This window comes from Petaurus breviceps, unplaced genomic scaffold (assembly GCF_028583685.1).
Source record: "Petaurus breviceps papuanus isolate PSGF00001 unplaced genomic scaffold, PetGlider_PUasm1.0 90775, whole genome shotgun sequence".
Classification (NCBI taxonomy): Eukaryota; Metazoa; Chordata; class Mammalia; order Diprotodontia; family Petauridae; genus Petaurus; species Petaurus breviceps.
Window position 1 is genome coordinate 2,872,215 of NW_027187342.1, and position 25,585 is coordinate 2,897,799.

The 25,585-nt window shown below is 36.4% G+C and overlaps 1 protein-coding gene and 1 pseudogene across 2 annotated transcripts in view; one reads left to right on the forward strand and one right to left on the reverse strand.

The window, feature by feature from the left end:
• GFPT1 (glutamine--fructose-6-phosphate transaminase 1) overlaps nucleotides 1-25,585 on the reverse strand; it is an 89,349-nt gene that overhangs the window by 58,514 nt on the left and 5,250 nt on the right. Inside the window, exons 2-9 of one of the 2 annotated variants that reach the window (XM_069068890.1) lie at nucleotides 15,053-15,160; nucleotides 14,388-14,495; nucleotides 11,616-11,741; nucleotides 8,235-8,293; nucleotides 6,645-6,779; nucleotides 5,423-5,484; nucleotides 4,283-4,362; nucleotides 3,438-3,491 (exon numbers count right to left, since the gene is read on the reverse strand). In XM_069068890.1, coding sequence (XP_068924991.1) covers nucleotides 3,438-3,491; nucleotides 4,283-4,362; nucleotides 5,423-5,484; nucleotides 6,645-6,779; nucleotides 8,235-8,293; nucleotides 11,616-11,741; nucleotides 14,388-14,495; nucleotides 15,053-15,160 — 732 coding nt within the window. The remainder of the gene's footprint in view (nucleotides 1-3,437; nucleotides 3,492-4,282; nucleotides 4,363-5,422; nucleotides 5,485-6,644; nucleotides 6,780-8,234; nucleotides 8,294-11,615; nucleotides 11,742-14,387; nucleotides 14,496-15,052; nucleotides 15,161-25,585) is intronic. The other variant, XM_069068891.1, reaches the window with a different exon arrangement.
• On the forward strand, nucleotides 18,851-20,813 carry LOC138146925 (large ribosomal subunit protein eL20 pseudogene; annotated as a pseudogene).

Here is a 25,585-nt window from a genome sequence, read left to right on the forward strand (position 1 = left end):
TAGTGCTAATTTCTAGTAACAGCAGCCGCCAAATCAAAACATTGCCATTCTTTGGCAAAATAATCACCTTCAAACATTTGCAAGACATAGACCAAAATATTAATAATTATTTTGTATGAAAATTTAATATACTTATTGTATATATGTATATCTATAAAGGAGTATATGTATACAGGTGTATGACACATGCAATTTTAAATAACATAAAGTCCCAAAGTCAAATAACTATGGCTTATAGTAAAAATTGACTTCATGTTGGCTTTTTTGAGAGAAAAAGGTAGTTCTGTTTGTCTTAAGAGTTAAGGAAGATCAACTAAATCACCAATGTATGCCCCACCTTCATTTATTTTGATATTGTAATCATGAAACTTGAGGATGAGGGAGAAATGAACCAGAAGACAATGAGTTAATTTTCCAAACAATTTTTCAGCTAAAGTACCCAACTCTTGATTAAAGCATGCATGAAGATTTCTTTTCCAGTTCTTAAGCCTGCATACCACATCTTTACTGTATAAATATGGCTTTCCACAGGTTCAATTTAAGTTTGTATGAGCTTTGTGCTTTGCTCATTCATTCCTTCATTCAACAACCATTAATCTGGGGGCAAACTGACAAGCTCTCTCTTTTTATTCTTCAGGCCTTTGTTTTTCAAGTTAATTTAGTGATCTAGACTTCTAGCACCACTTGTGCTGAAATTGTAAATCTGATGCTCATACAAGTTTTAAAATGAAAATTTCTTTTCATCAAGGAATTTGTAAAATTCAGTAACATTTTTGCAGAGCCATGACAGATAAGCTAAGGACTAGGATTATCTTGAACCCAAAGTCTTCCCTTCTTTCAGTTATTCATTTTTCTTTCAGTACTTTAGTCCTACAAGAAACTCTCCTTTAGTTATAGATGTTTTAATTATCTTTTAAAGCAAAACCAGTTGCACAGCTAAGTCACACCTCTCCTCAAAAATTAATTAAATAAAGGCTCCGTCATTTCCTGACATGAAGGACTCTTTTTTATTTTATTTCTTTTAGTAAGTCTTTATATTTAGAGCTACATGGGTATGATCTTTTACACATAAAGAAACTGAAGCCCAAAAGGGAAAGAGATTTGCTGAATCAAGACAGATAATAAGTAGAAGAGCTGGAAATCAAAACAAAGGTCCTCTCAATTTCAAACCCTGGGTCTTTTCTACTATGCCAGACTTCCTATTCCTAGCACTTAACACAGAGCCTGGTACACAGTAAGTGCTTAATAAATACTTTTTAAATTCATTCCTCTCAGTGAAACATAAATAGTTCTCCTTTGTTCACTCCAACTAGTCAAAGAATTACAGAAAATTTGAAAACTTTGCTAAAAATTTTTGGATAAATTATCACAATCTAAAAAGAAAGGATGGAACATTAAAAATCTTACTAAATCTAAATAAACAGTCCATGAACAAAGCAGAAAATTCATTCAGTGAAGTGAGTATTTTTCTCTATGGGCCCATGGAACAAAAAGACAGTAATAGATCTCTATTCAAACTACAAAAGTCCCATCTCTGCACTGACTCACTGTATCTATAACCTTAGTGCCTCTAATCCCCATTTTTTATCTCATGTGTGAAATACATATTATTTCTACTTACTTCTCAAAGTGGCTCTGATGATCAAAAAATTACTGGTGTAAAAGCAAGTATTACAAGCTATAAGCCTTTATAAAGGCTTTATTAGGAAAAATTCACATTATAACTTTCCTACAAAAACTACATTCAAAATGATTGCTACATGTAAATTTTAAATAGAAAAGTAGCCCGACGTTCACAATTACTTAGAAAACAAGGTGGCCTTTCCACCAAACACGTATGTAACATTTTGCAAATCAGGCAAAGACATAATCTCAGTACTTAGATTTTTTTTAATATAACCTTATTTATTATTATTAGTAAGAAATCTTTATCAGGGCTGCATCTCACAATACTTCCTCTCCAACTTTTTATTTCATTTTCTTTTAATAGCTAACTGTACTTGAGTGTTTAAAAGAATCTCCAAAACACATTGCTAACCCACTTAGTTAATGAGGACATTACTTATACAGTGCCTCTCTTCCAAGTTTTCTTGAGTCTTACAAATATTTTTCCACTATTTCTAAAAATTCTAAAAAAACAGACATAGTAATAGATTCCACCTTTGGAACAACTGGTTAACAGACATAGAAGCTCTAGTTTTAAGATCTCTCCATTGCCTAGAAAGTTCAAGCCTAAAAGAGAGGAGGGTGATAAAAAAAGGTCATTAAAAAGCACTGATCTAGATCCTATATTTGATTGCATGCCGCCATGGGGGAGGGGAAAGCAGAGGGAGAAGGACAAAATTTGAAACTCAAGGAATTGAGGAACTGAATGTTGTAAACTTAAAGTAAATAAATAAATTTAAATTAAAAAAAAACAAAAAAAATTAGTAAAAGGGTTGTAACAGAAATAAGGAATCAAAGAAAGAGAGAAAGAATATTCTTAGCAATCAGCAGCAATCAAGAACAGGTGGGACTGTTGACATACCTGTCTGAGATTTAGGTTTTAAAAGCATGAGAGGGATCAAATTTCTGGTAACAAATGTAATATAGAGATGGATAGTGATGGAAGGAAAAAAAATCTGTTGTTTACTTTTTAAAAGTCATATTCTAGAATATGAATTTTTAACCTTTTAGGTGTTATGGAGCAATCTGGCATTCTAGTGAAGTCTATGGACTCCTTATCAAAACAATGTTTTGGTTCCAGGACTCGGTAGCTATGTGACTGTACATCAATCACCTAGCATCTACCATGTGCAGGCACCGTGCTAAGGCACTATAAGTCAAATAATTTGACTTTGAGTTTCTTCATCTATAAAATGAAAATAATATTTGTACTAGTTAACTTGTGTGGCTTTTTTAATAGTACCTGTAGATCTTAAAGTAACAGAGAAATAGTATTTAGTATAGTATCACATATATATAATAAATTATGTCCTCCTGCAGGCATTCTAAGAAAAATTTAAATGAAGTTATTGATTTGAAGTCACTGTGCTTTTATTTTATAAAGGTAAATAAAAGAAACTATTATCTATAAGACTGAACTATCAAATTTGAGATTTCTTTACTTATAGTGGATTTGCATTTTTTTTTTTTTTAAAGAAAGTCATATTAGGGGGCAGCTAGTTGGTGCAGTGAATAGAGCACTGGCTCTGGAGTTAAGAGGACCTAAATTCAAATGTGGCCTCAGACACTTAACACTTAATAGCTGTGTGAACTTGGGCAACTCACCCCCGACTGCCCTGCCTTCCCCCCTCCAAAAAAAAGCCATAATTACACATTAATGATGTGGTTTTCAGTTTAGTTCTTGTAAGTCCCCCTTCCTTTCCTCTTTGATAAAAAATTTTAATATTAAAGCATATACACTATATATATATATACACATATCAAGAAGGCACCTTTTTCCTGTTTTATGGATATTACATCAATAGAATGATCCATAGTTTGTACAGCTGAAAGTACAATGTGAAAAAAACACTTAAGTGAATAGCAAAAAACTAAAGTAGAAATAAAATTATCAAAAGTGTCAGCTACAAATCTAAGAAGAAACTGACATGCAGAATAAAAATATTTATCAATCAAGCTAATATATTCTAGAACAGCCATATTAACCCCCACTGAGGATATATTTTTCTAAATAATGCAGAGCTTATATTTTAAAAAAAATTATTTAAAATAAAATCGAGTGCATGTTAACAAGAGAAAAATAAAATGGAATGCTTTATGACTAAAATTTCAGAAATTTCCTAAATTCTCATTTATTTCCATTTTTGTTAATAAATTAAAAGTAGTCACCTAAAAGTCAAATTCAAGCAAGCCAAATGCAAATTGCAAATTAGAAAAGATAAAAACAAAGCATCCTAAAAAGTAAGAGCACATTTAGAGGCCCAGGGCATTCACTCCAAGAGCAGGGAATTAATGGGAAATCAACAAGAGAGGCTCAAGATTCCTCTCTATCCATGCAATCAAAGGGCACGCTTCCCACCTCTTTTTCCCTGTGATCCCCATTGTGTGAGGGTTGATCCAATCTGAACCCTAGCTAAAAGAGTACACAACAGGAAAAAAACAACTACTAGTCATCAAAATCATAAAAAACAAAAGTTCTTTTAAAAAATGTTACCTAAACAGAATCATTAACAAAAACAGATAAATGTTTCTTTACCCAAGAAAAAACAGTCCCACATTTCCTACAATGCTGTACAAGGCTTCCTTCACAGCAGCTGGTTGTAGGAAGCATTCGTACCTGTTCTGTACAGTATTGGGATGTGGTCCGTGGACAGCTTATGCTCACTCCGTACTCCAATCAGGAGCGGGCTTCCTCGCCTGCAAGTACAACGGTGCTAAGGGTAAGACCAGGGCATCACAGAGCTATAGACTTGTGGTAGGAGTTTCAACAGGCTTTATGGTATAAATGTACAATAGGCTCTAGAGAAGAGTCAAATTCTCCCTCCAAAGTCAATGACAACACGAATAACTGAACACTTCAAAAAAGGAGCAACTGGATACAATATGGTTTTACCAGCACTATGGAAAGAAATTTAAATTTGTAAAGGAACAGAAAAAAAGGCCTCTACTATTATCAGGTACTTAGAACTGTCTAATCAGCCTACTCAGAAAACCAAGGTGAGGGCGGGTAGGTGGCAGTGAGTAAAGCTCCAAACCCCAGAGTTCAGTTCCAGCCTCAGACACTTAACACCCACACACAAAAAAAAAACTAGCGTGTAACCTTGGGCAAGTTACTTAACCCCAATTACCCTCCAAAAAGCAAAAAAAAAAAAAAAAACCCAGGGTGAAAAGTAGCAACAATCTAGACTGCTGCAAAATTTTAACTATTTACCTTCTGATCAATTCATCACTTTCGCTTGTTTTAGGCAAATCCAATAAGAAACTCTAGGTCTATAAAATAATGGGATAATGGCATGCTTCACAAAGTGTCCCTTAAATAACTTGCAACTATCACTTTTTAAATAATTTCAGTGTAGATAATATTCATAAAGAATACATGTCATGTATAAAATTATTCAAGTCTTGTAGAATATGCAGAAAAATCTCAGTATTTTCCTTAGCACACAAAAGGTCTATTTCAAATTCTAAATAATCAAATGAAAAAATTCTAAGGTTTCAACATCCTCAAAGAGGCATTCCTATATATCTAACGTTATAAAAAAGGAAAAGCAGGGGTGGCTAGGCGCTGCAGTAAATAGAGCACCGGCCCTGGAGTCAGGTGGACCCGAGTTCAAATCCGGCCTCAGATATTTAACACTTCCTAGCTGTGTGACCTTGGGCAAGTCACTTAACCCCAGTTGCCCTGCCTTCCCCCCTCCAAAAAAAGCAAAAAAATAAAATAAAATACAATTATTAAATAGCAAACATTGATCATTACCTTGTACCTACTGCTTGTCCAGGGTAATGCACACTTTTAAACACAAGTGCAAAGGCACCTTCCTAAGAAAAAAAAAGAATGTATGATCACCATATTTTCCATGACCATAAATTGAATCTGAAACTATCAATCAAATAATAAGTATTTACTGAATGTTTACATCACTAGGTGCCAAGCACTGCACTTAGTGCTGAGAATACAAGAAAAAATAAAGTCATTCAAGTGATTTACATTCTAATAGGGGAGACAGCATAAAGTAGGTAGGGGTAAGGTAAATGTAGTGTAGAGGGAAGGTAACCTTGGGGGAGTCTTAGCCATTGAAAAGGTTTCCTATAAGTCTTTTCCTGAAGCTTGACCTGAGTCTTAAAGGAAGTCAAGGATGCTAAGCGATGGCAAGAAAGCTTTCCAGGCTTTGGGATCAGCCAGAACAAAGGCATAGAGGAAGGAAATGAAGCATCTTGTACAAAGGACAGCAAATAGGATAATGCGGTTGTGTGCAATTGCACCAGAAATGTTTTTAAAGACCGGAAGGAAACTGGGAGCCATCGGAGTTTAATGACTGGGGAGATGACATGGTCAGAAATAGGCTTTAGGAAAATCATTTTGGTAGCTAAATGGAGGATGAAGTAGGAAGGCTTGGGACACAGAGTGCAATTAGAAGGCTACTGCAGTGGTCCAGGCAATAAGTGATGAAGGCCTGAATTAAGGAGGAGCTCTGTAAGGGTATATGATCACTGCCTTCAAATATTTAAAAGGTCATGTAAATAATACATTAGTTTCCCCCAAGGGGAAAACAAAAGTCAATGGGATTAGAGGGGTAAATTTCAATTCAATATAAGGAAGAACTGCCGAACAATGAAATCTGTCCAAAAATGGAAAGGACTGCATTGTTTGGGGGGTTGGGGTTAAATTCCTAGCGCTAGATGTTTTCAAGAAGCTGATCATCTGTCAGGGATATTTTATGAAGGACTCATGTTTCAGGCAGGAGTTGAATTAGACAACTTACAATGTCCCTTCCAACTCTATGCTTCCATGGTTCTACACTGCCATTTGTATGTTTTAGTTTTTACATATATAATACAACAGAAGCAGAAAATGCTCAAAAAAAAGAATCATTCCTTTTTAACAAATAAAAAAGCAGAACTAGCATATCACCAATGATTTCCATCACAGTAAGTTTTGACAAAATATTCTCATTAAAATTAAATATTATTTTAAATACCAGTTGTTGGATTACTCTCTCCACCAGTGTTGTGAAACTGATATCATCACTTTCTCGGTTGTCATACATGTATTTAACAAGTTTAGCAATTGACTCTGTATCTGTTTCAGATTCAAAATCATAACCTTTGCTTTCCTGTTAAGAAAAAAAAAATACTTAAGAAACAGTGCTCCATTTACCCACCTATTTCTCTATTTTCCCAAAATTTCATCAAGGGCCTTCCTAATATTTTTCTAACATATCATCTTACTCTACAGTTTAGTGAAAATGAGTACACATTCTAATTACACAGTATTATCAATAAATTATCCTGATAAATATTTTAGATGAAAATTTCTCATATTTTTACACACATACTTCTAGATCACCAAGTGTCAAAGAACTACACTACAATAAATCCTACTTAACAGCTAAATAACAAAAGTTAGAATTTATATAGTACCTTAAGGTTTTCAAAGAGTTTTACATGTTATCTCATTTGATATTCATAGTAATCCTCAGAAGCAGATGCTATTATTATTATCCCATTTGTAGGTAAGAATACTGAAGCAGACAGAAATCAAGTGAGACTTACTAGTGTCAAACAACTGTTGTCTATGGCTGAATTTGAACTCAGGTCTTCCTGGCTCTGGGTCTAGCACTCTATCCACTGTGCCATGCAGATGCCTCTAACAGTACTAAACTAGCTGTCTACTAAAATGCTTATTTGAACATAATAATGTTTCCTTGATAACTTAGGAGTCTTTCAAAGTTGTGCAGAGCTTTGAGGTTCCTCAAAGATTATCATTATAGAGCATCCTAAGGTAAGAGAGATTTGGCTTCACCTATACTTATCAGAAGATACCTAAGAAGGGTGTTTCTTAATCAATACTATACTTTTGGGGACTGAAAGAAAGAAGTGGAGACAGAACACAGGAAGAAGGAGCTATCCATTTTTTTAAGTTTATAGGTTTAAAAAGGTAAGGAAATGAGGGAATAAAAGTCTTGCAGCCAGGCAAAAATTTGCTGCTGGCTTTTAACAGTCCACAAACTGACTGATAATTGGGAAACAATACTCTAGAAGTTGCTTTTGAATAAATCTAATATTATAAACAAACAGGAGATAAAGCAGCTGACACATTTTTAAAAAATAAAGTCGGCTATCTGAGTTGAACTTTTACTTGTTTTACATTCCCAATAAATGTCATTTCTATTACAAATAAGAAATACACTATTTCTTTCCCTTTATTTGAAAATATCAAATCACAGTGATCTACAATACACTTGAGATGCTTATTAGGGTTCACTTTGCTACCCCTAGGTAATATGTTAAAAACTTCAAGGTGGTTTCAGAAAAGTGGAATCAACAAAGATGACAGCCTCTATATGTGCATTATTAGAGATCAACTTCAAGAACACCAATGCTCAAAAAATTCATCTCATTAAGTGACCAACCTTCTGATACCTTTCTAAATGTCTCTAGACCAGTTCTCAAATGAGACATGCAATCTACCACATAGCCTAAAAGACAATTTCTCACTCTTCTTTATATTATGTATGAATTCTTATATAGTAAGAGACTTGAGGTCTTATTTAGGCCCTTTTGCTTACCAGAAACTTTCTCAAATCTTTGTAATTGGTGATGATCCCATTGTGAATTACAACAAATTCTAAAGAAAAGAAAACACGTATTGACAATACATATTACATAAAGGCCTAATGAACACAAGAATATAATAAACTAATCAAAAGTTTTGTAAACAGAGTACTGCTTATTTGTGGAACATCTTGTTTTTCAGTTTACTAATATACCATCTTTCTTGATTTTTGTTTCTGCAAAAACAACATATACACAGAAGACCTTTGAAACCAAAATACTTAAATTCTTCATTTTCAGTGAGGCTGTGAATCAAATATAAAACATTTTTATAAAAATAAGGCAATCTGACTTAGACTCATATTTTGCAAGTTTGCCAGATGATCTATTCATAGAATGGAACTGGGAAGTGAAGAGACAACACAGAGAATATTATCATGGTTCAATTAATTCATCTTAAGCAATGACTCTAGATCAGAGAAACTTACCTAAAAACATATCCATAAAAGCATATTCCAAAACCAAAGATAAAATAATCAATATCTGTTAATCTTTTTAAAAGTACTAACATGACTGTCCAATTCAAAGAGCAGATAATCAAAGTCAACTATAAAATTATTTTTTGTTCATGTATTTCCAATGCTAACTTGTTATTAAGTGACTGTTCATCCAGGAAGAAAAATGTATTTGGGTTCATTTTCTTAAATGATTAAAATTAACTAAGAAAATGTATAGACCAATGCTTTGTCATTAACTTGTTCTCAAAACAAATCTCCAATTAAACTGCATTAACTGCTCCCCCCCCAAAAAAAAATCAAAGATATTTTTGCTAGTTTAAAAAAAGGAAAGGAGGGTATTATTATTATTACCTTCAATAATGCATATTTCAAAGTGAAGCAAAAATAGAGAACAATCTTAGAAAAATACATAATCCTACCAGATTTTAAAATATTTGGGGGAATGGGGAGAATCTATCAAAGTACAGAGTGTCCCAAAACTTTGTCCAGTTTTAAGCTTTAGTAACTTTAGAAGTACAAATGCTACAAACTTACTCCAAAAAAAATTTGAAAGTTTAATTGTTTTACAATTACTTAGTTTTGTGAATTTTGAATAATAAATGTTTAATTCTAATTTTTGTTTCAGTCCCTTTGATTGAAGATGACAAATACTGGGGGAAAAAAAGCACCTTCATTCTTTAGCCAGTTAAGCTTAAGTCCATAATAGCATTAAGAAGAAAATTAGCTTCCCGTTATAAGGAGGCTCCCCAACGAAATTTAACTGACAGCTATTTAACAAGAGACAAGACTATGGCTGAAATTCAGAATACATTTGAACAGAGTCCCAAAAATCAGTGAGCCATATGTCTGCTGAATTGAACATTTCAAAAAGTACAGTGCACAGCATTCTAATAGTGTAACTTCATAAGCATACTTACAAGGTTACAATTGTTCAAATGGGACAAGAAGATTGCTATGTTAAGTCAGACTTCTGTCAACTGATAAAATAAAAAACTGAAAGTTCTAATGATGTTCTTGACAAGCTGACCTTTTCTGATGAAGAAACTTTACACAAAGTGGAAAAGTTAACCATCACAATTGCCCCATCTGGAGGACTGCTTTTGAAAGACTTAGCCCTTCTCAGCAATGCAAGGACCTAAAACTTTTCCAAAGATCTCATGATGGAAAATGCCATCTGCATCCAAATAAAGAACTATGGAATAGGAATAGAGTGAAGCAGACTCTTTTCTCTTTTGTTTGGTTTTCTTTCTCATGGTTTCTCCCATTTGTTATACTTCTTCTATGCAACATGATTAATGTGAATATGTGTTTCATAGGAATATATGTGTATCATTTCAAATGATATGGTATTTCTTAGGAATGTATGTGTATCATATCAGATGATATATTTCATAGGAACGTATGTCTATCATATCAGATATGTGCCGATATCAGATTGTATGCTGTCTTGGGGAGGGATTGGGGAAGGAGGGGGAGAAAATTTAAAACTTATGGAAGTGAATGTTGAAAACTGAATATAAATAAAATTTTTTTTAATTAAAAAAAAATTGCCCCATCTGGCATATAGGAAAGCATCAGCAAATCAAGCAACTCTCCAGAAGTTAATGTTTGGTACACCACTAAGTATTGTGTTAAGGTCCTTCCTTTTTTGAAGAATATAGTCAATGACGAATCTTTAATGTTGTAGAATTGATTTTATTCCCAAACTGCCGAGGTTATATCTATTAAATAACACTATTTGGGGCGGCTAGGTGGTGCAGTGAGTAAAGCGTCGACCCGAAAGTCAGGAGGCCTCGAGTTTGGTTCCGGCCTCAGACACTTAACTAGCCGTGTAACCTTGGGCAGGTTACTTAACCCCAACTGCCCTCCAAAAAGCAAAAGAAAAAAAAAATAAATAAATAAATAACACTATTTTTCAATAAGACAGGGCACCCTAACATTTTTATGAACTGCTTTGCAACATTTCTGGATGATACTTTGATACATTTCTGGAGGACTTTGTATTGGTAGATGTCCATTTCTGTCACCTGATCTATCTCCACTAGGCTTTTTCTTGGAGGTCCTTGTCAAAACTGTTTTGTTTGCATCAAAACCAACCTTGTTCTTTAAGGCTAAGATCACAAAGTTCAAAAATCTACTAAAAATGTATAACACAAGAGGGTTTTTATGTTTAATTTAATAAGAAATATCAATTTTTGGAGCAGCTAGGTGGTGCAGTAAATAGAGCACCAGCCCTGGATTCAGGAGTACCTGAGTTCAAATCCAGCCTCAGACACTTCACACACACACACATACACACACACACACACACACACGCACACACAAAACTAGCCATGTGACCTTGGGCAAGTCACTTAACCCCAATTGTCCTCAAAAAAAAGAAAAAAGAAAGAAAGAAACATCAATTTTTTAAATTTAAATAATTAACCTTCCAAATCTTGTTTTTATAAGTTGGTACTTCTGAAATAATTAAAATTTAAAAGTGCACTAAAAGTTTTGTAACATTTTAAATAGATCCATTATAAATAGTGGGCTTTCAAAATCAAAAATTTTGGTATAACAGCTATAAATCTAAGCCAATTCAATATTCTCTGAATTTTGAATTCTCCACAATTTCCAAGTGGAATTTTTTTTTTTGAGGGCAATTGGAGTTAAGTGACTTGCCCAAAGTCACATGGCTAGTAAGTGTGTCAAGTGTCTAAGGCCAAATTTGAACTCAGGTCCTCCTGACTCCAGGGCCAGTGCTCTATTCACTGCACCACCTAGCCGCCCAAATGGAATTTGAATGTCTCAGAACCATACTGAAAATACAACAAAATCCATAGTTCACATCTTGCCCTCTACCATCTATCCTGATGCATATGAATCAGCCCATACCATTGTTTTTATCAGAGCGCTGAGGATGGCTATTAACTGGACTAGGTTCCCCATGGGTGGCCCAACGGGTATGAGCTATTCCAAGATGGACATCAAATTCTATATCCAGGTCCATATCCTGTTGCTCTGAAAAAGATATAATGGAAAATTGTAATCTTAAATCATGCAATATGGAACATGTAAAAAAATAATAAACATAAGTACTAAAATATTATTCAAATATAATCAACAATTAATTGAACAAAATATCTTGTTCAAAAATACTTAACACTTAAGAGTTAATATAGTCCCCCAACTGATAATGGTCAACAAATGTGAATATCTCTGAAAGGAAGAAATCCAAAGTCTCTATAGTCATATGAAAAAAGGTTCCAAATAACTAAGAACAAGAAAAATGCAAATTAATGCATCTCTGAGGTTCCACCTCATACCCCTACGATGTGTAAAGTTGACAAAAAAGGAAAAGAAAAAATGCTGGAGGAGCTGCAGGAAAACAAACCCTCTAAGGCCTGATGGGAGAGCAGTGAACTGATCTAGTCATTCTGGACAGTGATTTGTGAATAAATCCAAAGTTATTAAACCAGGCATGTTCTTTGACCCAGCAAATCCTTTCTCTCTGATTACACAACTACCACAGTAGTTCCAGCCTTCTATACCTCTTGCCTAGATTATTACAACAGACTCCTAACTAGTCTCCCTGCCTCACATCTTTTCACCAACTCCAGAAACCCCCCCTGACCCTCATCCTTACCCCACCCCTGCCCCTCCCACTTAATCTAGTTCTCTCACTGCTGCCAAAGGAATTTTCCTGAAGCATGATTCTGACTGGTACTTCCTACTCCAAAAACTCCAATGGCTTCCTAATGCCTGCAAGATGAAATGTAAACTCTTCTGTTAGACTTCTAAAGCACTCCACAATCTGGCCCTAACTTCTCTTTCTAGTCTCACTGGACATTTCTCCTCCCTCCAACTCTCTGCAATATAGTGTAATGGTAATGGGAATTTGAAGATCTTCCCTGTCCCCTAATAGGCAGGATATAATCACAGGGAGCCTGAAGTGGGAGGAGCTTCATGAAGGGTAGAGCTGAGCCTCCATGAAGCTGGGAGTCAGAACAGTTAGAGCTGGAGGGAGGAGAGGACACACTCAAGGAGACAGCTAGGCTTGTGTTTGTTTGCCCCCTGCTGTGACAGCTAGGCTTGTGAGTGTTTGTGGGAAGGCTAAAGGATGGCATGTGGCTCCCTACTGTGTTATGCTATATTAACTTCTGTGTTACTATTATGGATTTGACATTTTGGTGTTGGGATTTGGTTTTCTGGTATCTGAATAAAGTTTTTGCTTCTGTCTTGTATATGGAGAGTCTGTTATATTTTGTGACTGAGAAATATGCCTGCATCATATTCATAGTCACTATTGGTGCTGTGAATATTGTACTGGTGCTACATGTAGTAAATTGGCCTTCTTACATATGGTTCCTACATATGACACATTCTTTAAACTGGTTCCTTAAATATCACACTCCATCTCCTATCCCTGTGCCTTTGTACAGCTATCCCACATGCCTAAAATAAACTCACTCCTCACCTAACTCACAGCATCCCTCTTTATTCAAAATGCACTCATGTCCCATCTTCTAAATGAAACCTTTCTAAAAGCCTTAACCCTCCCTCTCAAACTACTTCCTACTTAAATAATTACCTTGTGATTTATTCTCTCTATATTCTGTGTGTATATATATATATATATATATATATATACACACACACATGCATCTATGCATAGATACCTAAATGCAGAGCAACATATCTATATAATTAGACATAGAAATATGCTTGTTGTTTCCCCCTTAGAATATTAATGCCTTATAAGTATTCTTCATTCACTAGATTCATATCCCCAGTACCTAGCTTATTGACTAAGTGATCCACTTAATCCAGCCCAAGCTCGATCTACCTGCATACTTTGTTGATGGCAACAGTCTTTCCCCAAACACCTAGGATCTAAACCTTGGGAATCACCACAGAATCACTGGATATGTGAAGTTAGAAGACATGCTAGAAGTCATGTAGTTTCATCAAAATCTTTGACTCCTCTCAGTTACCAAGTCCTTTACTCTTTCTGTAATCTCTCTTCCATTCATCCCCTCCTTTGCATTCCCACTATCACAATCCTAATTCCATAACTTCTCACTCAGACTATATATCATATAGACTTCCTAAGTGGTCTCTGCCTCTATAGTCTTTCCCTACTCCATTTAATCCTACATACTTACACTTGCTGCTATCTTTCTAAAACATAGATGTTATTTATTACCAGTGACTTGCTCAAAACACTTAATGGCTCTTATGACAACAAAGTAGATAAATTCTATTTCCTAAGGTAACTAAAACAGTCAACAACATGGTACCAAGGTAACTTTTCTACCTTTATCTCTGATTATTTACCTACATTTAGAATCACAAAAATATCATAATTGGAAAGAACCTCAAAGATTAGCTAGTCTAATACCTGCTTGAAACTTGTCTGTATGATAGCCCCAATGGGTAGTCATTCAGCTTTTATTTGATGAACTCCGAGGAGAAGGAACCCATTACCCTCCTGAGGTGGCCTGGTTCACTTTTGTATACCTCTAATTATTAAGTTTATGATAAAGAAAAACTTCCTAAACCTGCTTCTCTATATCTGTAATATATTGCTCCTTCTTATCAATTAAAAGCTAATAAACATGAAAAAAAGTAGGTTGAGGGAGTCCAGAATGAAACTTAGTACATTACTGTTAACTTCTTCATCCAGTGCCTTAACTTTCCCTTTCTTCTTAATAAGCTGGATTTTGCAGGCATTGGCTTCCCAGTCTTTGTCATTGCCTCCATCAACTCCCACTCCTAAACAATCAACAAAAAAGGAGAAAAAAAGGCTTACATAGTTAATTGCTCAGGAAATGACATATGTTAAATTTGAAGGGAAAAAAATGGGAAAATAAGTTTCTGTAGAACTACTTAAAGTTTGTTTTGTCCTTAGTTGAGGACAAATTAGTTTTTTAAACAGTAAAATTAAAACTACATGATTACTGGGGGCAGCTAGGTGGCACGGTGAATACAGCACCAGCCCTGAAGTCAGGAAGACCTGAGTTCAAATTCACCCTCAGACACTTTACACTTAACTAGATATGTAACTTTGGGCAAGTCACTTAACCCCAATTGCTTTGCCTTCCCCCATCCAAAAAAAAAACTACCTGATTATCCCTTAAAAGATTAATATTTTGTACAATTATTTATAACTACTAAAGTTCTGTAAATAAATCCTTCTTAGCACTGTTAAAGAAAATTTCTCAATTATAAAATAATGATTGGAGACTTATCAGTTTACCTGACTCAAAGTTTATATTCAAGATGTATACAAAAGACATTTTAGGATACTGCTAAAAAAAAAAATTAAATACCAGCAGAATCATATCCTCTATACTCCAGTCTCTGAAGTCCCTTGATGAGGGTCTCTAAGATCTCTCTCCTTGTCCGTGGAACATGATAGTTCAGATATGCAAATATACCTGAAAGGAAGGAGAATCAACAAGTAATTATTATAACTAAGGAAGAGAAGCTAAATGTTTATGGGCATAATCAACTGTATAATTTAGAATTCAATTAAACAGATGCTACACACATAAAAAAAACCGAGATTTTCAATAAACTCCTAGTTTCTGGTTTTCAGAAAATCACTTTAGTAGCTGAATGAATGAAAAAGCACTTATGAAGCACTTATTATGGGGCAAAACACTGAACTAAGTATTGGGGATTCAAACAGAAAAGTAAAATAGTTCTTGTCCTCAAAGAACATATACTCTAACTGGGGACAATATATATAAAAGAATTCAGCCGCAGGATGAAATGGATGGAAAAGTCAGAAAAGTTCTAAGGGGGCTAAATCAGGGTAAAAGGCAGGGCCCAGGAGACTTTGGGGTAAATTAGCAACAGGGCAAACAATAAGGTTCAAAAGACCTTAGGACTTAGTAGCAAAGTAGATGGTAAGGCCCCCATCTTGCCAGAGAATTATAACCCTGCTCATCTAATTGGTGCAAACAATCATTTCTGCTCCAAAATTGGGAAGGGAGAGTAAGCCTGAGGGTGTGAGTGGAAGAGGGATTCTGTATTCCCTTCCACAAGAGTAAGGATGAGAGGGGTTATCAGTGAATAGAACTAAAGGATAAAGAGGAAAGTGGCATTTACAGGAAGGTTGAAGGAGAAGGGCAAAACACTTATTCCATGAAGCTTTCTAGCACCTATCTGTGTTCTGGACAACCTGAAGCAAGGAAAAGAGAAGGGGTGCTCCTACTGGTGGGTGCAGTGTGGAAACTGGAGTGGAGAGAGATGAGGCAAGGAGGGTAAATATGAGAATATGACAATAATTCAAGGCAAAGTGATAAAGGCTTCAACTAGGCTAGGTGAATGAAGAGAAAGGGGACATATGCAAGAGGTGTTTCCACAAAAGCAGAAATAGAAAGATGTGGCAACTTGACTGAAAATTTAAGAGTGAGAAATTGAGGAACTGGATACAACTGAGAATAGCAATAACTTGAAGAATTTTACATTGTGCTTAGAAAAATACCTGACCATGGACTGCCTTGAAAAAGTAGAAAATTCCCTGGCACTGAGGGTCATCATCAAGTAAAGGCTGAATCTATCAAATATCCCTTCATAAAAAGGATTTATATTTCAAGTCTGGCCTGGATTCAATGGCCAAAGAGGATCTTTCCAATCCTAAGATTAGATGATTCTAATGAGCTTTGTTTCTCCACCAAAACCCAGTACATTCTTTGTACAAAGTAAGTACTAATAAAATGGTTATCTGAAGGGGGGGAAAAAAGAAAAACATCCAACTAAAAATTGATTTTCAAGAAGTACCTTAAGAATTAGACTTAAGGGGCAGCTAAGTGGCGCAGTGAATAGAGCATTGGCTCTGGAGTTAGGAGGACCTGAGTTCAAATCCAACCTCAAACACTTAACACTTACTAGCCAGGTGACCTTGGGCAAGTCACTTAACCCCAATCACCCTGCCTTCCTCCCTCCAAAAAGCCAAAAAAAAAAAAAAAAGGATTAGGCTTTAGTACTGAAACTGACTTGAAAATAAACATCCTACAACTCTGATCCTCCCTACCAAGGGATCCTTATAAAGTTTAATAGCTCTGAAGGTTCATGGAAAAGCCAAAGTAGTATACAAAACACTCGATTTTTAATGGTGGGGAAGGGGGGGGCTTTTAAAATCTACATGTGAACTGTACCAGGAAGCAGGTAATGGTCTTCTGGGCAATATGTCTGCCTGAATACAGATTCTTATACATGTACTCCAGTAAAAACCTGAAAAGACCACTAGACCAAATAATAATCAAGGAGTCTAATGTGAAACAAATAATAGTCAATAGTAAGTGACTTCTTAACCTAAAAATTGAAGAAAAAGTAAACCAGTAGCTCAAGGGCAAGAGGAAAGAGGGCCTGCCAGCAAAGCCAGTGCCAGCACAAATAGGACAGTAGCCTCCCTTGAGTAAATGGAAACCAGCCAGAGATAAATGAAGCCTGTAACAATCTGTATCTTAAGGCAGCAAGAATGAGGGAAGAGTTCCTGCAAGAAAGCCCTACAACAGCTAGAAATTCACAGCAAGTACCTTAAAAATGAACAACAGAAATTAGTCCAGCAATAGTAGCATTTATTCTAGCACCAAAGTCTCAAAGATTCCCAGCACTCTGTCCTGAGATATCATAAAGGACCCTGAAGATCAAATGCTCTAAACTTCAAAGACTGGAAATTGGAGGGCAAGAGGGAAGTGTTATCTTCAGACGAGGAGCACAGATTGATTGAAACCAAGAAAGTCTGAACAATCAACTCAAAAGCAAAGCAAGACAAGGAGCTTACTAGTCCTAACACACCACCCCAGTTAAGTAACTGAGGCTATTGAGTACTCTGATTAGGAGATTAAAGGAGGCCCAAATTCTGCAGCACTCAGACCTGAGATGCCCCTGTGGGCCCTTAGGAAAGGAGCATTCGGAAGCTGAACAGGGGGAAGGATGGGTAAACTACAACTCAAGGGCCTTTTTCTGTGGGATCCTGAGAGGTAAGAATGGTAGACGTTTTTCTACTTTTTAGAAACAATAAAATTTTATTTTATAATATAAAAACCATTCTTACCTCAGGGTACTTACAAAAACGAGTCTTAGTTAGATCTAGGTCTTGAAACCTGCCAGCAATTTATATTTCACAGCAACCACCAAACACTGCTTTTTCTTCATATGCTCTACAGTGCCTACAATGGAGGCTTACAAATAGTATGTGCTCAGTAAATAGTTTTGGATAATTAAATAAGAAAATTTTGCTGTGAAATATAAATATACACAATTGCATTAGCAGAGGTAATGTACAAATGAAATAACACTTTTTTTAAAGTAGAGGTATTGATTGCTACATAGGGCAGCTAAATGTCACAGAGGTAGAGTGTTGGGCCTGGAGTTAGGAAGACCCAATTTCAAATCCAGCCTCAAACACTTACTAGCTGTGTGACCCTGGGCAAGTCACTTAACCCTGTTTGCCTCAAGTTTCCTCATCTGTCAAATAAGCTAGAGAAGGAAATGGCAAACCACTCAGGTATCTTTGCCAAGAAAACCCTAAATGGGATCACTAAGAGTCCAACACAACTGAAAAAGGACTGAACAGCAATTGCTATGCAGGCAGGATTAAAGAACTTGGGTTTACAGGAAAAGTTTTTATCATCTACATTACTTTTTTTTGGTTTCTAAAATAAAAGTATTCAAAATGTTTCAGTGTTATAAAATTTAGAGAAATGTGTCTAATTTATAGACCATGAAGAAGAAATACAAAAATCCATTTCCACAGGGAGTTGCAAAGATTAAGAAAAGGATTTGGTTTTTTTTTCTATCCTCAACTTTTTAAACTTTTTTCCTATCTGTCCGAAAAGTTCCAAACACCATATAAAGTAAGCTTTGATGAAGAAATTTTATATGATAAATATAAATGTAATACTTTCAGGTTCACAAAGTATTATTGTTGTTTCAGTCACGACAGACCCTTCAAGGCCCCATTTTGGCTTTTCTTGGCAAAGATACTAGAGTAGTTTGTCATTTCCTTCTCCAGTGGATCCATTTTGTCAGACAATTAGAGGTTAAGTAACTTGCCCAGGGTCACACAGGTAGGAAGTGTCCCAGGCTGGATTTGAACTCAGGTCTTCATGACTCTAGGCCTAGTCTTCTATCCCTGAGCCACTGGCTACTATCCCATTTGATCCTCATAATGCTGGGAGGTAGGTACTACCATAATTCTCATTTTACAAATAAGGAAACAGTTTTCAAGCAATTAAGTAACTTGTACAGGGTCTCTCACACAGATGGCAGGTGTTTGAATAAGGATCTGAAATAAGATCTCTAAATGAAGCACTCTGGGTAAAAATAGGAAGAAAGGCCCAAAAAAAGTTATAAGCAATCTTTTACATGTTGCCACAATATACTGGCTTGGCAATACACCAGAGCTATGTAATTAGGTGCCAAGTAAACTAAGTAAAATTATAACCTGAAGTTATAGAGAAATGAGTCATTAACTAACGACAAATTAAATTTCACAACCCATAATAGCAGAATGCAAATAAAACTTTTGTGATGCAAACATCTCACATGATGGTGTTCTTTTAGTATTTTAATAATTAAATCCCCTAGAGTACAGGGAAAAAAAAATGTATAAAATCAGCTCCATACAAAATACTGTTATAATTAGATTCTAGTGTATTTGTTCTTCATTTTGATAGATCATTATCAAGAGTTCTCCACACTTCCCCACTGATAATCACAGGCTTCATTCATGATAGAGGAATAGTCACGGAAGAAGTAAATTTGACAGAGAGCACAAGAAAATGAATGTGACTGATTACTAATTATACTGACCAATCTTAGCCCTGGAGGAGAGCTGAGAAAATGTTATCTTCCTCATTTCACGGAGGGGAGGTAAGATTTCATGTGTGTTTTATGTTAGCTGGTGACACTGAGCAAGTCACTTAATCTCCATTTAGTTCAGGTTCCTCATATATAAAAAATAAGGGAGTTACATTAAATCACTTTCAAGGATCCTTACAGATATACCTCTATAATCCTATGAGTTTATGAAACAATCCAAAGAAAAAAAAACATTGATAAAGAGCTGGAAACTAAGAAGTTCCTGTGCACTGGGGGACGGTCAAACAAGTTATGGTACATGGAAGTAATAGAAAACTACTGTGTTATAAGAAATGATGAAGGGAAAGCTTCAGAAAAAAATAAAATAACTTAGATGAACCAATATAGAGGAAAGTGAACAGAATCAGAAGATGGGGGGAGAGAAAATAGTTTCTGTTAAATTTTAAAACTAAAGAGAAAAACATTATAGTTTTATACTATTACAATAACATCTACTAGATATAATAATGTTATCTGCTATAGTGGACAAGAATACTACAGTAAAAATAGGAACTCCTGGATTAGTTATTTGAACATACCTAGACCTCCATTTTCTTATCTGTAATATAAGAGGCTTGGCCTGCTTGATCATTAATATCTTTTCTACTTTTGCTTTTACAAGTTGGGGGGGGGGATGCGGCAGCACCATGAAGGCCTTGGGTACCCTGAGAAAGTATAAGGTAGTTGGGCGCTGCCTGCCCACACCCAAGAGCCCGGTGCCACCTCTTTATCACATGCAGATCTTTGCTCTTAATCATGTCATAGCATTCTGGTACTTTTTTCCCCAACTGAAAAAGATGAAGAAGTCTTCTGGAGAAATCGTATACTGTGGACAAGTCTTTGAAAAGTCCCCTCTCAGAATGAAAAACTTTGGCATCTGGCTGCATTATGATTCCAGGGACCCACAACATGTACAGGGAGTATGGGGACCGCCGTCACTCAGTGCTACTGAGATATGGGAGCCCATCACCGTGCCCGGGCCCACTCCATCCAGATCATGAAAGTGGAAGAAATTCCTGCCAGCAAATGCTGCCAGCCCACAGTCAAGCAGTTTCACAACTCCAAAACCAAGTTCCCTCTGCCCCACAGAGTTCTGCATCGCCAGCACAAGCCACGCTTTACTACCAAGAGGCCCAACACCTTCTTCTAAGTTTAGAGACAAGGAAGCACCTATTTGATTTAAATAAATTTCTCAATTGGAAACCCCCCAAAAAATTATATCTTTTCTACTTTTAAAATATGATTCCACAGTAACTGAACATAGATCATTGTAAGGGTTATGGGATTTAAAGATCTTCCATGCCCCATTGGACTTGCTGATGTAGCAGGAAGGGGCAGAGCAAGAGGAAGCGGAAGCCAAACTAGAGTTCCTGCAGTGGCTGGCGGTGGTGGCGACGGCGGCAGCAGCAGAGGCAGCGGCAGCGCGAAGCCCTTTTTGAGTTAGCCAGAATTTCTGCTAAGGACTCCTGCTGAGGACTGCCAGGGGCCAGAGCTGCTGGGAGCGCGCTTCCCGGACGCTGGGTGGTTGCTGTGAGTGGGGAGAGGAGGACCTTTGCCTGAGGTAGCCTGTTCTGTTTCAAAGGCTTGAAAATGTGGGTGCTTTCTACTTTATTTACCTGTGCCAATGTCATAACTACTCTGATGGCTTTCACTTTCTGGTTTTGGGACTCAGTCTTTTGGTATCTTAATAAATTTTCTAGTTTATTCTCCCATATGGCAAGCATGATGTATTTTGTGATGGATAATTATATCAGCATATCTGTAATCTCCATAGGCATTGTGAACATGGCATTGCTGATACAATCATTTATAACATGATAAGAGAAGGGGAGTAGACGGTTTTCTCCTGCAATTACAAACTGAAAAAAATCACTGCAGTTCACACAAGTATTTTTTAAAGTGATTTGTTTAAAGTGAGAAATAAAAACATAACTTGTCTAATTTTTTAAATTAAAAAATAGTTCAAGTGTATTCAGTTATTTGTTATAAATTAACTTACATTTTCATTTAATGGCCAAGTAAATGGGTCAAAGGATTCATTCTACTGGTGTGGGCATTGCTCTAGGGCACTTAAGAGAGATGGAAACAAAAGGATTCCTTAGAGACAAAAAATACTTAAAGCAAGCTCTTTTTGAGGTGGCAAGAACAAGGGGGAGGGGGGCAGAGATGCCCATCAACTGGGAAACGGCTGAATGAGTTATGGTATACGAATGTGAAAGAACACTACTACACCATAAGAAATGAAGGGAATGGTTTCAGAAAAACCTAGAAGACTGTATAAAGTCAGGCAAACTGTAGAACCAGGAAAAAAATTTACTCAGTAATAGCGATATTGTAAAGATAATCAACTGTGAAAGATTTAGTAACTCTGATCAACACAGTGACCCACAATAATTCCAAAGGACTCAAGAAGAAAAATACCATCCACTTCCAAATAACAAACTAAGGTCAACTAAAAGGGCAGATTGAAGCATTTTTTCTCTTTCTTTCTTGCTTCCCCCCCCACACACACACACACATGCAAATGCGGAATTTCTTTTGCAAGTCTTTCTATTTGTAAAGGTTTTATATTTCTTGACTTAATGGCTGGGGTAGAAGCAGGGGACAGAGAGAATTTGGGATTGAAAACGAAAATTTTAAAAACAAAAGCAAAATAAATAAAAGAGATACAAAGTAGGAGGGGAAGATTCAGTAGGCTCAAGAAAATGTCAACTCCTCTCTTCCAATTCCATATCCTTCCACTAGCTGTCTCCCATACCTTCAATGCTCTCCCCTCTCGCCTCCTGGCTTCCCTCAAGACTAAGCTCCAATGCCGTCTTTTGCAGGTTTTTCCTAATCCCACTCCCACTTCTGGGGCTTTTCCTCTAAATTCACCCCTATTTTTTCAGTGCTGCATTATCTATTGTATGCATATAGTTTTTGTGGCAAGCTCCCAGAGGGCAGGACCTAGTTTTTACCTTTCTTTGTATCCCAGCACTTGGTACAGTTGTTGACTGATTGCCTGTTATTCACCTAAAACTGTGGCTATCTAAGCAAACAAAGCATACTACAGTGAAAAGAACAAGGGACTTGATGTCAGGAGGAAAGTACCTAAGTTCAAGTTTTAGCTCTAATTCACTAACTATATGACCCTAGGCAAGTCAGGTCTCTGGGCCTCAAATTCTTTATACTTGGTACAACAGGGTAGTTGTAGGAAGATATTTTGTAAACTCTAAAGTGACATAACGTAAATATAAATTCTCTCCTTATAAATGTCCTTTAAAATATTCCAGAAATTTAGAACAGTCCTTTCTGCAACAGAAAATTTACTGCCTGATTTTTTTTTCAAACATGAAAGCTTATTTTTTTTAAACTAATGGATTATTTTACCAGAGAATTCTGAAGATTGGGTATGTATGTGAACAAATGACTCAGGTTAAGTCATTAAGTCACTCACGGTGATATAAAAAATGAGTATCAATAAAATATTTTTAAGAACTGGGAAAAAAGGAGATTTGAAATTTTTACTACAAGTTCCATAGGACATTCAAAACCTGAGACTTTTTTTTTCTTTTCTTCTGGAGAGACAACAAGGATAGAGTATTAGCATGGAATCAGGAAGGTCTGAAGCCAAATCCTACTTCTGATATTTACTAGCTATGTGACCTGAGCAAGTCCCTTCATCAATCTGGGTCTCCATAATGGGGATATTGATACGGTTCTTGTGAGGTTCAAAAATGCAGCCAAGCACCAACTTCCTTAGGAAGCTTTCCTAATTCCCCCAATTGCTAGTACCCAAACTACCTTGTATTTAACTACTTTGTATATATTTGTTTTTACACTGTATATGTTTTTATATGACAGATGAATAGTTAAACAACAATTAGTCTAAAAAGATCTAGGGTTCTAATGGAATGCAAGTTCCATGTGCATGCATACCGGTAATAAGACACTGTCATTTTTTATTTTCAGGGGAGGGCTTATGTTGTCCTGCCTCAGCTCTCCTCCACGGCACTGCTCTCAATGGCGCCAGCAAGCAAATCACTGGGGAAGAACAGGATGACGCGCTCACTGCTGCAGCTCTGATTGGATGCAGCTCGGAGCACAGTGTGCGTTTCACTGGGGGGGGGAACGGTGCATACAGAGGGTACCGTAATGTAGCGTGTAGAGCAGGGGATCACCTTCACTACAGTAGCAATCTCAATAGGGCTTATTTTCGGGGGAGGGCTTATTTTAGAGGAATCTTACACAGTAAGGGGAGGGCTTATTTTTGGGATAGGTCTTATTATCGGGGAAACACGGTACTGTGGTATGGGAACCAAAGAGGTTAATGTATCTTGGGCTACATCAAGAAACCGAGCTTCCAAGCATAAAGAGTCTCCCTCTAGTCTTCCCTAGTCAGATGACATCTTGAGTATTATATTCAGTTCTGGGTACCATGGTATAGAGAGGATATCATTAGGCTGATGAAGAGTATCCAAAGAAGTGCAACTAAGATGGTGAAGGACCTTCAGCACTCATCAGATAAAGACAGCTGAAGGAACTACAGAAGACAAGACTCAAGATCAGATGTGGTGACACACACTTGTAACCCCCTGAAGCTAGGGAAGCTGATGATCTCTTTACCTCAGGAGTTCTGAGCTGCAGCAGGGTTAAAGCCAACTATTTGAGATACCAATACAGGGAGACCCTGAAGTAGGGAGGGAGGACCAGCTAACTGAGGGATAGGCCCAGGTCAGAAAAATATATCAAAGCTTCCAAGTCAATCAGTATTTGAATCAGATCCAACTGCTTGGCTGCACTTCCAAATGGGGCGAAATAGGGAGAAAGAGGAAAGATAAGAGAGAGGGAGAGATGAAAGGAGAGAAAGAAAGGTGAGAGTGAACAGACAGAGAAAGGAAAAAAAGAGAGAAGGTAAGGGTGAGAGAGAAAGAGGGCTGGAGAGATGGGAGAAGAGAGAAACAGGACATAATAGTGTGTTCAAGTATCTGAAGGGTTATCATGAGAAAGAGGGATTAGACTTAAGTTTGACTCAAGAAAGCAAAACTAGAAACAATAGATCAAAGTTGCAAAGAGGTTAATTTAGGCTTGACATCAGAAAAAATGTTCTAAAACTTAAGAGCTATATAAAAGTAGAGTAGGCTGCCTCGTAAAGTAATAGGTTCCTCTTCTTTGCAGGTCTCTAAACACCCTAGAAGACCACTTGTCAAGTATATTATATTGGGAATTCCTTTTGAGTATGGGTTAAATTAGATGACTGATGAAATCACTTCTAATTCTCAAATTTTGTGATTCTATGAACAACTTAGAGGAAGACCTCCCTATAACGTTGGCTAAATCTTCTATGGAGTATTCATAGAAGAATGTAAAGAAAAACTACATAACAATATCTAAATTTTTCATTGACGTATTATTAAAACATCTAACTCTTATAAGGAAACAGTGCCAAAAATAGTAGTGTTCAAGTATTTACTGAATCAACAAGCATTTATTTAACAACTACTATATGCCAGAAACTTAGCCCAGTGCCAAGGATTCAAATTAAAAAAAAACAACAGTCCTTACCTTCAAGGTTATAGTTTATCAGATATAAGCTTTCATATAAGGAATAAAGGAAATGAGCATTTATTAAGACCTACTATATGCCAGGCACTGTGTTAAGTGCCTTTCAAATCTTATCTCATTTGAACCTCACAACAACTCTGGGAGGTAGGTGCCATTACTATGCCAACTTTAGTGACCTGAGCAAATGTCTGAGACCATATTTAAACTCACACCTTCCTTCTTGACTCCAGGTCCCAGAGTCCACTGCCCCACCTAGATGGTTGCTCTATAAAACCTTTTTCCAGAGGTGTAAATGACTTTTACACATTACCATTTAACCATGTATTAGACTAGGCATCACATTTTATAAACTATTTCATAACGTTTCTATGATTTCTAGAGAAAGGAATAGTCTGAAAATGTGCTAAAGATCATCTATTCCTACCCTCTCCCCCACTTTAGAG